The following is a 13738-nucleotide window of genomic DNA, read 5'->3' as shown; positions in this document are numbered from 1 at the left end:
GATTGCCTCTGAAGGTAAAGCTGCTATAAGAAAATATATAATTGATACTTCTTTGGGTCCATTCTTTGAAGACGGATAAAAAATTCTTTTAAAGGCTTATTGAGGTATAATTTACATATCAACATTTACTTAAAGAAAGTGAGTTTTAGTAAATTTATACAGGTGTGCAAATATCACCACAATCCAGCTTTTTGCTTGTCTGTTTTCGTTTTAAGCAGGATAAAATTTTAAGTAACTGCTAGAGGTCTTAAGGGGCTCCCACCTTTCCGGGAAAACGCTTAGATTTTGTTCAAAAACAATTTTAATTGCGCCCAGCTGTTCGCGTGTCTTAATGGGAACAGATGGCTCCAACCTCCAGTTTCCCCCGGGGAGCCCTTTCGTTTCTGCATGGTAGTTTTGAGGCCTTGGCGTATATTCACTTTGCAAGCCCCAGGTTCCGGTCGCGCACGGGTCGAGCCACGGGGTGTGAGCCGCGCGGGCCGCCGTAGTCAGCTGCTGCGAGCAGGAAGTGTCCGAGGAGCGGGCGGAGACTGCACCATGGCCCCGGACCCCTGGTGAGCCCCGGGTGAGGGCGGCCGCGCCTCCGGGGAGTGGGCGTCGCTGGGCTCTGGGGCTGAAGGCTTTTCGGGGTGAGGGGAGGGAGAGCGAGGACCCTTCGCTTGCTGTCGGGGCGGGGTGGGGGAAGTTAAAGACCTTTGCCGCACCCTGCCACTCTTAGTCCTTACAGGGGTCGCCGGGGCTGGAAACCGGGTGGACCCTTGGGGAGCTGCGTTCCAGGGACGAAATCTCTGAGCATTCCTTTAAGCCCTTCTCGGCTGCATCTCCCAGATTTCCCGCCCATCCTGGCTGTGAAGCTGGCTGATGCAGGCTTCCCTGAACTGTGAAAATGACGTCGAAGTAACCTTTTTGTGGAATGCCAGTCTGTCTGGTGAACCTCCGTATTTCACAGGTGGAGAAACCGAGGTTCAGAATCCATGGTCACCAGCCAGTTAGTAACCAGCTGGCTCTAGAATCTAGGTCCTGTAGGCCCTTCAAAAAACTTACAGGAATCTGGGAGGGAAATTGTGCATTAGCTGATAACGCATTTTACTATTACCTGAGTTAGTATCCTGAAGCCTGATTCTGTGGCAGCCACTTCCGCAGTAAAACAATGAAAAACCTATAAGGGTCTTTTATTTCAACAATTAAACCCCGAGGACTGAATGATGAAAGACACAAATTCTGATCCCAAGGAACGTATTGCAATAGCATATCGGACTTGAGCTTTTTGTTTGCTAATTAAAAACAGTATAGCTCTATAAAATTCTTTTTGGCGAATATGTCTCATGTTAGTACTTCTAATATCGTTTATAATTGTTTAAGTTGCCGACAGTCTGGATACTGAGAGAGTAACTTTGCAGGGTGAAAGTTAGCACTGCTTGGGACCTAATTATCTGGGCCAATGGCGTATTTGATTTAACAGTGGTCGCCCCCACCCCCCCGCCAAACACCCCAATAGAAAGTTTAGAAAATACTGAATATTCACAGAGAAAAAAAACTTTAACTCTGTCATTTGGAATAATTGCCATTACTGATTTTTAAAATGAATTTATTACTTTGTATAATATGTGTGTATATATGTGTATACATACACACACACCCATATATTTTTACAAAACAACATATCTCCATATCATTAAATATTCATCGAAAACACAGTTTTTATGGTGCTTAATAGTGCATCATATGAATGATCATGATTTAATCACGCCCCTTTTGTACTTTTTTTTTTAAAAAATAGAAGGGTTTTTTTGGTTTTACTTTTTAATATTGCAAAGACTGCTTCTTTGTTCCATTTCTTATTTCCTTGGCTCACTCCCTGGAAGTGGAACTACTGGATCCAAGGGTATGAACATTTTTAAGGCCCTTGATACATACGGTTTAGTTGCCCTCCACTTCCTGGAAGCTAACGCCCTCATTTTACACATGAGGTAGGAAATAAAGCTCAAAGCCCACATTATCAATTTAGATTGGTGAAAGCTATCAGCGAACCCCAGGCATCTTCCACAGTTAATGTTGAAAAAGCATAATTTTTCCTGTTACTCTCAAGTAGTTTGACTTAGCAGCTTTCTCATTTGTGGAAAGTGAAACAACAGGGGAATTATTCTGTGCTTAGATCAGCTTCCTTGCAAGGAAGGTTGCAGATCAGGAGAGCAGAAAGGAGTCTGAAGTAGGGTTTTGAAAAACTTATAAAAACAGACTTGACTACAGCTTTGCCCTCGTGCTGTTGAAAATCATGGGTTGATTCTTCGCTCCTAAGTAGCATTTTAAGGTTTGGAAATGGAATATAGCTGTTACTGTTTTAATGGCATATCAAAGCAAGTGGTAAGCTCACTGTGTGATAGAAATAGCTAGTGAATACCATCTCTGAATGGCTTCTTTGCTAAAGTTAATCACTTTACCACTAGGGCAACTTATTTGTTGATGATATACCATTTCTGTAAAAATTATGGTTAAACCTTAATAGTTTTATATTCTGGTTAGACTTTTTTGGGGGAGGGGTCTATTAAAAATGTTATTATGGAAGGTAAAAAATAAAGAATAGTATAGTAAGTTTATACTTATCACCCAATTTCTGTAATTATCAACATTCTGCCATTCTTTTTTCCTTAGAGGTTAATTTATGCTTTTATTTGCCAGTATAACCTAATTACAATGGCTTGCAAGCTTTTTTGACCTAAAAAATATATTTTATGTCACAGTCCAACAAGTACACACACACACATATGTATACACGTGTACATAACTAAAACAGAAGTTTTGCCAAAACTGTCTACCCTAACACTAAGTGTTCTTCTGCCACATGGGGAGTTTAGATGGTAAGTGTGTAAATTTCCAGAGCTCCCAAGTGAGAGAAATTACTGTTGGCCGAGGAGCTCAGACCTGATAAAAGCTGGGCCAAGAGGTCCTAACCTGGACGGACCCACAAGGTCAAAGCACGCCTCTCTCTCGGACAAGAGGGAGGAGCATGTTCTAGAGCCGAAGGACAGCACAAGGAACAAGCCAGGGTGGAGGGAGGGAAGTGAGCCTGGCATGTTCGGCCAAGTGGCGGCCTGGGTAGGAGGGTCTAAGATGGCAGAGACAAGTGGAAGCTAGTTCCTGCAGAGCCTGGAAGAGCAGAATAATAAGATTAGACTTTTAGAAGAGACTCTTAGAGCTACAGGGGATGCTTTTGCATTGTGTGTTGTACCTTATTACTCATTTTCATACGCATGGTCTGGGGCCACAGAGCCAGACCTAAGAGCCTCTTTTCATAGAGGACAGTATGGAGGGAAAAAGGGGAAATGTGGCAAAGCTGGGACCAGGCAGGACCCGATTTTCCTTATCAGCCTCCCTCCTATTTCCTTAATTACGTATTGTCTTGTTATTGCCTGCTCTTTTTGGGTATACTTGAGTACATATATATATACAGATATATGCATGTATATATACACACGTATATATGAATGATGCCACTTTAAAGTGATGAGCTGTTAAGGATCCTAACTCATTGGATCCGTATGAAATTTAAAATGTAAAGCTCTTAGCATAGGACCTGGCCCAGATCAGTTACTCAAGTTGTTAGTCGTAGCTACAATTACTATGGTAAGATGCCTAAGGGAACCGATTGGAGATAGTTTTTTCCTTCATTCATAAAGACATTTGCCAAGTTCCCCCAGCATTCAAGTGATACGTGGGAGTTCAAAGATGTTAAGAAATGGATTGTTTATTTTTTCAAGCAAAAATTGCAATATTAGGTCAAACAACAGCTTTTCCTATTTTTTTTTTTACTGGGACAGCCCTGGAAAACACATTCTTTGTTTGCACAGTCCCTGCACTTGAGGAGAGATGAGATGTGTATACACACAAGTATTTTCTGTAAAACGAAGTAAAAAGACTAACCAAAGGGAAAAATAAGGGACTCGAGGTTTCCTTGTGAATCCTTCAAAGCCCCCAACACTGGAATAACAGATAGAAACTCGGGGCGTGCTTTGAGAGAGTTCTGGAAAGCCCAGAGACGAGGTGACTGTGTCCTGTGTCCCCAGAGCCCGGTGGTGTGGGGGAAACAAGGTGCCACTGTGTGTAGCTGCTCCCGGGCGGCCACCTGGCCGGCTTCCTCACCCGGCCCGCCACTCTCCGGCCCGCTTTGTTTTCCTTCTGAGCACGCCTCCACACCTGACACACCATGTTTTGGTTTGTTTTATGCCTTTCTCCCTCCACTAAACTCCTGGAAAGCAGGGCCTTTGTCCATTTTGCCCACTGCTTATTCTCCGGGGCCGGGGGCCGTGCTCGGCCCGAGGAGGCCCCCCCGGAGAGTCTGGGCTGTCTGGCGTCCCAGCGGCAGGAGGGCGCGGTGGTCAGGGCACGGGCTTAGGGCCAGGCAGCCTTGCCTAGCAGCTGGTGGTACCCATCGGGCAAGCCGAGCTGCCTCCTTGTGCCTGGTTTTCTCATGCGTACGACGGGGATGGTAACCCACCTCCCAGTGCTCTTGTGTGGGGTTAGTGAGTTAGAAACGACGCACTGAGAATCGAGCCTGGCTCATAGTAAGTGCCATTCAGCACGCGTGGCCATTACTGCTGCTACTACCATTCTCCCTTCCTGTTCCTGTTCTGCAGAAATTTCCTTTAAAGAACCTTCAGCATTTTTCTCCCTTTATGATTTGATGCAGGTTCTCCACGTACGATTCCACTTGCCAAATTGCACAAGAGATAGCGGAGAAAATTCAACAACGAAATCAGTATGAAAGAAATGGTGAAAATACAACCAAGGTAAGACCAGGAGAGAATTACTACTTCACGTGATTTGTTTAAGTTCTGAGGTCTGAAAACCCTCCCCTTCCTGAGGCTGTGTGTGTGTGTGTGAGTGAATATTGGCTTATGTGCTTACGAATGATGAATTGACATTACAACCAATCAGTTAATAGTTATTTAATCACTGAGATTAAGTGAAGTGTCTATTTAATTTCTCCTGTTTTACCTTAAATTTTCTCTTAATTTTATTGTCTGGTTTCAGGGTTGGTATACTTTCCCCCAGATGGTAAGTCTTTTAGGCTTTGCAGGGTGAGAGGCCAAGTTCTCACCTCTTTGAGTATCCATTCTCGACAAAAGGATAATAGTTGTTTTTTTCCTTTTTTTTTTTACATTTTAAAATGTACAAATCATCCTTAGCTTAGAGGCTGTTTTTTTTTTTAAAAAAAAAGTGGTGGGATATGGCAAGGAAATAGATTTTTTAGGAAATCAATGAGTCCATGCCAATATCTTTGATTCTAATCCAACACCTCAGGGTTCTTTGTAACGTCCCCATTCCAAATTACTGTTTTCCTTTTCCTGCAGTGAGAACCCAAGTTTCCAAAAGCATTGATAGATTTTTGCTCGTTTGGTCTCTCTTACAGTTTATAGAAAATAGTTTCAGAATTCATAGCACCACTACGAATACTAAGTAAAGTTTGAGTTTGTGTCTTTCTTTTTTTTTTGAGAGTGTCCCACTAAGGCTACTGAGGTTATTCTGTTTTAAAGTTGTTAGAATTGATGCTTTTTTTTTCTGTGTCTTATTCTCTCCTTTGTCATTTTCAGGGTTTGCTTTTTTCCCTAACCTTGCCAATTTAATTTTAAATATCCAAACTGTTTACATTGTTCATAATTCAAAATTTGCCCCCTTACAAAGTTATACTCAAAGTCTTCTTCCCATCCTACTCTTTTCCATGCCTTTTTCACCTACTTCTTAGAGGTCACCTATTTAAATTAATTTCTCATTTATTCTTCTTGTGTTACTTTTTGCAGAAATAAGCCTGTGTGTGTGTGTTCTCATTTCTCTTCCTCTAACATGAAAGTTACTCCTTTGTATCTTGTCTTTTTCACTTAATATATCACAGAAATCCCTCCAATTCATTGAGATCTTTGTTCTTCTTCAGGGCTGTATGCTACTCTGTTGTGTATACCCTAGTTCATTACTCTGTCTCCTAAGAACGGGTATTTAGATTGTTTCCAGTCTGCTGCTGTTATAAATAATGCTGCAATAAATAGCTTTGTGATTTTATTTTTGTATTTGTGGAGGTTCTTTTATTTATTTTTTCAGATTTAACTTTATCTCATTTTTTTGGTATATATTTTTATTGAAGTATAGTCAGTCTATAATGTGTCAATTTCTGGTGTACAGCATAATGCTTCAGTCATACATGAATATGAATATATTCATTTTCACATTCTTTTTCACCATAAGTTACTACAAGATATTGAATATAGTTTCCTGTGCTATACAGTATGAACTTGTTGTTTATTTTATGTATATTAGTATCTACAAATCTCGAACTCCCAATTAATCCCTTCCCACCTCTTTCCCCGCTGGTAACCATAAGTTTGTTTCTATGTCTGTGAGTCTGTTTCTGTTTTGTTAATAAGTTCCTTTGTCCTTTTTTTTTTTTTTTTTTTTAGATTCCACATGTGAGTGATCTCATATGGTATTTTTCTTTCTCTTTCTGGCTTACTTCACTTAGAATGACGATCTCCAGGTCCATCCATGTTGCTGCAAATGGCATTATTTTATTATTTTTTATGGCTGAATAGTATTTGTGGAAGTTCTTTTAAGGGTGAATTCTCAGAACCAGGACACGTGTGATTTTTTTTTTTCTTCCACTCATTGCCAAATTCCCCTCCAGAGGGGCTGTCACCTTTGGCACCCTGCCTGCAGTGCTTCTTCACAGCCTGGCCAGTAGAGGGTGGTGTTGTTCTTCTGAATTTTTGCCAGCCTGTTAAGTGAGATAAAATATTTTAATGTAGTTTCATTTCATTTATTTTTAACTGAAATGTAATTGATTTACAATATTATATTAGTTTCAGGTATACAACATACTGGTTCGATACTTTTGTACATCACAAAATGATCACCAGGATAATTCTAGTTATCATTTGTCACCGTACAAAGTTATTACAGTGTTACTGACTGTGTTCCCAATGCTGTACATTACATCTTCATGACTTATTTATTTTATAACTGGGAGTTTAAACTCCCTGACCTTCCAGTGTAGTTTTAAAGTTGCATTTTTCATATTATGAATCGAATGAAGTATGTTTTCACTTACTTAAGCCCTATATGTATGTATTCTGTGAACAAACTTCTTGTCTTTTGCCCATTTTTCTATTGGATTGTTTGTCTTTTTAATCTTTAAGAGCTCCTCATATATGAGGGAGATTAGCTCTTTGTGATATACTGTAATTATTTCCTCTCCTTTATCATTTGTTGTTTGGCTTTGCCTTTGGTATCTCCTGTCATATGAAAGTATTTTTCTTTTTTAATGAAGTTGACAATTTTTAATCACCTCTGTGTTTTAACTCATAGCTTTTGCTGCTTATGGTTATAAAGGAATTTATTCCTGGTTTCTTCTAGCAAATGTATGGTTTCTTTTTTTACATTTAGATCTCTTGATCCATTTAACCAGAATCATCTTCTTGGATCGTTAGATTGTTAGATTATTTCTAATTATAAATGAGTTTTCAGTGTGGCTGAAATATTGCCTAGATTAGAATAAATTCCTCAATGTAGGCTTTCTGGATTTAGGTTGTATAAAATTTTAAGCATTTTGGAAATGTCTCAGAATTACATTTCTATACCAGTTCTGATTATCTTTACAAAATCCTTCTCACTCAGGTGAAAGTATATAATAGTTTAATATGGATTTTTTGGATCACTTATGCCTTTGAACATCTTTTTGTATATCTATTGGATATTTGTATTTCTTCCTTTATGAATTGCCTGCTATATATATGTCATATATATATATCCTTAACCTATTTCTTAATTTCAAAGTGTTCTTTAAATATATGTTTAAGTGTATTAAGCTTTGATCTGGCATATTTGGTACAAGCATTTTTTGTATTAATTTGGATTTTGACTTTGCAAATGACTTTTTAAAAAAACATATACTTGTTTTTAAATTTTATTTGAAATTATCAGTATTTTTATTTATGGCCTTTTCTTGTAGGAGAAGAGGAGATAATGCTTTAGAAGGGCCTTTCACACCCAGAGGGTATAGAAATATTTTGCCTAATTATCTAAATTTTCTTTAACTTTCCTCCTGTTTTTAATTTTTTTTAAAACACATACATTTTTATAATATTTGAAATATATTTTGTGTACTCTAGGCATCTAATTTTTCCCATTTGCTAAATTATTAATTCCCTTCCCCCCCAAGATATGAAATATTCCTTATTTCATTCACTGAATTTTTATACAACTACACTGTTTCTGAAACTTCTCTTCTGTTGCACCAGGGAAGCCATTGATAAGTGCCAGCATTGTACTCCTGTAGTTTTGTGTAAAGATTTAATATCTATTTGTTTAAGGCCCCCTTTGTTACACATATCCATGATCTTTCTATATTTCCTTTCATTTATCCTCCTTTAAGAGTAATTTGCATAGCTTCATTGAAAAGAATTTTGTACCTCGGTTATCATCTCTTCTCCTGTAGGAAAGCTCCACATGGGATTTTGAATAAATGTATAGTGTATTTGTAGATTTAATTGGGAAGCTGTTACACTTTCGCAATTTTGAGTGTTTCCTTTTACTCATTCCTTCAGCAATATTTCCTGCAGTTACTATATGCCAGGCACTGTGCTAGATATTTTAAAGATTTTATTGATATTGTTAATGATGTTTAAAAATAATTTTAAAACTTCTCCCTGGCTGTTACTTGGATTTAGGAATGCCCTGGATTTTTTCACTTTGGGATTGATCACCATCCTGAAATCTTTACCTGTTTCTAGTCATCTTTCAGTTGATCCTCTTCACTGTCCCAAACAGACTATTATCAATCTGCAGATAATGAGAATTTCACCTCCTTTCCAGCCCTTATGTATTTCTTTAACTTGTCTAATTGCATTGGTTAGAACTTCTAGAGCGCAGTTAAATAGTATTACAGTTATGGCAGTACTCACCCATTCTTACTTTTCTTTCTTTTTGTTTTTAATTAACTTCCCCCATGCTGTATTAGTCGTGTGTTTATTCTGTCTTTAGTAATTAACACCATTAGCTTTATTATTAGATTTTCTAACATCAAACTATTCTTAAATTACTCGGATAAATTTTACTTGGGGATTGTATGTTGTCTTTTTTTAAAAAATGTGTTTCTTTTTTGGGGGCAATGGGGAGGTAATTATGTTTGTTTATTTATTTATTTAAATAGAGGTCCTGGGGAATGAACCCAGGACCTTGTGCATGCTAAGCACGCCCTCTTCCACTGAGCTATACCCTGCCCCCATTGTTGTCATTTTTAATGTAATTCTGAATTTGTGTCGCTAATATTTTTAAAGACTTTTACATTTATAATCCTTAAGGGAGATGGACAAGTGGTTTCCTTTTTTCCCTTATCTGTCAGTGTATCTGTAGGGTTGTGTTTGCTTAAAATATGAAGTAGGCTTTCCATCATTTTCTGTGCTTTGGAAAACTTCTGATAAATTATTGTGATGGAAGTTCTTTCCTGATTATGAAAGTAATCGTTTTCCTATAAAATACTAAGAAATCCCACTACTTAGAGATAACCACCCTTGACGTTTTGATGTGTTTAGTTCCCAGGTGACTTCTCTCTGTGTGAGTGTGACTTGGTTTCTTTTTCTTTTAATAAATTATGGTGGATATCTTACTATGTTAACCACTTTAGATTTCAGTCATACTTTTTAATGGCTACATACTCTTTCACCTGTTGAATGCTTTTGGCCTTGAATTTTGTAGACTCTTCTTAGACCTGGTGTGTGTGTGTGTAAGTGTGTAAGAATATGTGTTGTGCCTTTTTTGTTTGTCTATTTTACTCTTTACTTCTTGAATGAGGAGGGATCTGCCTTCCTTGGCGTTCTCCCATGAACACTGTGGGTGGTTTTTCCGTGGTTCCCAGAGGTATTACAATAGTTAGGGTTAGACTTTCCTTGGCTGCTGATACCTTGGAGTGTGTAGCCCTTGGCCAGCCTCTGATGTTCTGCTGTATTTTCCTTATCGGGACCCTGCTAATCTAAGGAGAGAGCCCCTGCTTCTGCTGCCGTTGTGTAATTGCTCCTTTGAACAAGGTAGCAAGTGAAACCTGGGATATTCTGCCTTTTTAAACATATCTCTGATTGCATTCATAGGTGACTGTGTTTACTTGACATGGGTAGTTTTATTTTTCATATTTTTAAAGTCCTGGGAGGCTTTCTCCCCACCCCTCCACCGATCCTTTAAGGTGGCACTTAGAGTCACAAACAAAAATTGACTCGGGGTTTGTGAATTGGAGAAAATTGATGCGCTCCTGGAAAGAGAGTCACATGAGGTTGAAACTGCTTTTTATACAAGAGGAGCTTTAACTGCTATGAAACTTGTAATGAGTTATGAGTACCCCAGTGTGTTTAGAGAATACTGGCCAGGATGGCAGTGGGACCTGACATCTTGTTCTTTGAAGCATGGCTGAGGGAACGGTTGGGTTTTTACTGGTGAACAAAGACTGGGGGGATGCAGTTCCCTGCATGGCTCCGAGGTGGACAAATAGGATCAAAGGGTGGGTGCTCAGGGGACAGAAGTCAGCTGATTGTGAGAGCAAAGTGAGTTTCCAGTCAGTGTCAGGATTCAGGTCTGGACTGGCTTACCACCTGGTCAGGTTGTACAGTGTCTGGACCAGGTGACTGGTAAGAATCTATATGAAAAAAAAAAATTCCATACAAGCCCAAGGTTGTTGTCGGGAGGCTCAGCGTCCCTTCCAGCCCACCCTTGGTGGAATCATAGTGTGAAAAGCAGCATTTACATGCTATGTGGCGGCGATCTCACACCTCTGGACTGGCATACTTAGGCTGTGTTCTTTTCTTTTCAGCTTACCGTGACAATCAGAGCTTTGTTGCAGAAACTGAAGGAAAAGATCGCCCTTTTGAAGGACTTATTGCTAAGAGCTGTGTCAACACATCAGATGTATCCATGTAAACATTTCCACCTCTTTCTAGAGTGGGAGGAAAAGCAGTCTTATTTTAAGAAAGGAAGGAATCTGGGCCACCCAGATTTTTCCACAGCTTGAGGAAGACCTGATTTCCCAAATATTGCCTGTAATCTGGATTTCTATTTTAAGTGCCTGTTACATGTTTTACAGTGAATATGCTGGCGAAGCAAGACATGCTGTGGGAATTAACTTAGTTCGGTGTAGCTTTCACAGTGCAGGAAGCGCGTGCTTTCTGTCAACACCACGTTTACGCAGAGCCCTGCACGGCTACCTGTCTGGCCTGCCTTGAAGGTGGTCCACAGTTGCCGCTCCAACGGGAGGACATCCACGATGCTTCTAAGCTGTGCTTCTGCGTCTGCAGTTCCCAGGGTTTTGAATGGTTCATTTTCTTTTTTTGAGAGGCCAGTACCCGTAGAAACCATGCATTCCCTCCCCCCACCCACCAGTTATACAGATTGTTGAAATGTGACTTCTTTGCCTAATTGTTCCAGAGGTCCAGACACTACCCTTGGTTTTGGAGTTTCGGGGGTGTGGGGGTGGGAGGCACTTGCATGAAGCAAGTTGTGCCGTCACTTCAACCTCCCACTGCCAATGTCAAGTATTAAAATCTTTTCTTTTAGGGGAAGGGTATAGCTCAGTGGTAGAGCTTATCCTTAGCATGCACGAGGTCCTGGGTTCTATCCCCAGTGCCTCCACTAAAATGAATAAATAAACCTAGTTACCTCCACCAACCAATAAATAAATAGTAAGTAATCTTTAAAATATATTTTTCTTTAGAAGTTCAGAATCTGATCAGTTTAGGAAAATGCATGTGACCTGTTACATAAACTGATCCTTTAAACCCAAGGTTATATTGATTTGAAAACAAACCTCAAACTGGTCCCCTTTATCATTCCTTTTCATTGTCAGTAGTTTGTACCAAAGACCCCTACTTTGATCTTCCAGGAAATAGTTGTTACTGCCTAATTTTAAACATGGGAAAGTGTGGGAATATAGCTTTTCAGATAAAACAATAGAAGATGTTTTAAAAAAATATTTTTTTCTCCAAGAATAACCCCTTCATGTCACCAGGGATGTTGGTTTAGATTAGTTGCATGATTTCCAATATTCAGTTATTAACTCACTAAGGTTTCAGGTAAAAGTTTAATTTCAGTGGACAATTGGGGCCTTATTTTTAACACAATTGGAGTACTCTGATACATTTAGTTTGTAACTGCATAATCGGTGTAACCATCTACACGGATCTAGTATCATTTGTTACTGCACAGTCTTAAAAATCCGTTAAGTCTTACTATATAGACCTCAGGTGGTTTCATTTGGCAGGGCTGTTTTCTCCACTTTCAGTACTGAGTGCTTGGACGTCTCCACGTGGGATCAAGGTGTTAATGTTCCCTAAATCATAAGTGTTAGAAATGTAGCTAAATATTGTTTCATAGTATAATACTAATAACTGTATTTGCTAACAGGTAACTGATATAGGCAAGAAAGAGATAAATTAATGGCTTTTACTTTTTCTCTGTTAATTTCTTCTAGTTCCTAATTACAGGGTGTATAATTGTAGTAAGTCAAGAGTAATAATTGACTTTGTTCTTCTGAATGTCTGCAGTCTGACCATCTTTTGAAATCTCATAGACTCTGGTTTTTTGGTGATCTATGAACTTGCTGAATTAAGCACCAAGCGTTTAAAAACACCAAACAGAGCTGTTAATTTAAATGCATTATGAAAATATTTAAGGACCTTAATGTGAATAATTTAGAATTTCCTAAGAGAACTCAAAAACTCAAGTGGAATATAGCCACTTTCTTTAAAATTCTGTTTTTCTCCCCCAAATAATTCGGTCTGTTTCTACCAGAACTGCAACCAATACTAGGAATGGTGTTCAGATAACCCACCGCACGGGGGCGCTCGCAAACCTCTGTATTTTCAGGGAGACCATTTCTTTTGATCAAATGAAAAGGTGGAGGTAGCATCTATTTTACAAAGGCCTCTATTTAATTCTCCTCTTCTTCACATCTTCCTTTTCCCTGACCTACCTCTTCCTAAACACTGAAAGTAATTCTGTGACAGTTATCCTCCAGATTTAAGATGTATCAGATAGCAACCCATCAGACCCAGTAACCTCATATTATTAATTTGTTTTGGTGGTTCTCATCCTCCTTTACAAAAAAGGAATTGAGGCCAGGTTGAAATTGCACCTCAGGTCACAGACGGACTTGAAAAGAGAGTACAGCATTCAAGCAGAAGAATTTTTTTTTTTTTAACCCTGAGAAGAATCTTTAAGAGCTTAAGTAACTTGCCCAGAACCCCACAGCTGAGAAACAGAAAGCCAGGATTCCAGTGCAGGGCTGTCTGGACCCAACACCGGTTGTTTAAAAGCTGAATTCTCCTCTAGTAGATAGAATACAGTCCACTCTGACCCAGCATGTCTTCAGCTAGAATTCCCTATTACTTGGCACGTTGCTGTAATTCCAGGACAAATCCTGTTTATAATGCAAATCCTCAAGACCCTTCTTAATCATCAGAAAGATTAAACAGTGTTCACTGTGGTTTATTAGGTATACTTTATGATGTTGTAATTCTTAGAAAAATTTTTGTCCATAAATCGCCAGTAGAGTGACTTTTTAGCCCTTTTTCTGGAGGCATAATTAATGTTGGGTGACTTTTTTAATGTGGGTATTTGAATAACACATTTCCTAACCGTGTTGGGTAGTTGAGAGTTTATGGTACTTTATTGAATAAATTTATGCCTCTCTGCATTCGTGAAGTTTTCCAAA

At 39.1% G+C, this 13738-nt stretch overlaps 1 protein-coding gene across 1 annotated transcript in view; it reads left to right on the top strand.

The window, feature by feature from the left end:
* LOC140685448 (XIAP-associated factor 1-like) overlaps positions 1–13738 on the top strand; it is a 118543-nt gene that overhangs the window by 224 nt on the left and 104581 nt on the right. Inside the window, 3 exon segments of the mRNA XM_072940707.1 lie at positions 428–554; positions 4688–4787; positions 10844–10938. Of these exon segments, the coding sequence (XP_072796808.1) occupies positions 538–554; positions 4688–4787; positions 10844–10938 (212 nt within the window). The 5' untranslated portion in view covers positions 428–537.

The sequence above is a fragment of the Vicugna pacos genome, chromosome 16 (genome assembly GCF_048564905.1).
Source record: "Vicugna pacos chromosome 16, VicPac4, whole genome shotgun sequence".
NCBI classification, from domain to species: Eukaryota; Metazoa; Chordata; class Mammalia; order Artiodactyla; family Camelidae; genus Vicugna; species Vicugna pacos.
The sequence above is the reverse complement of the archived record's forward strand: the minus strand, read 5'-3'. Positions and strand labels throughout refer to the sequence as shown.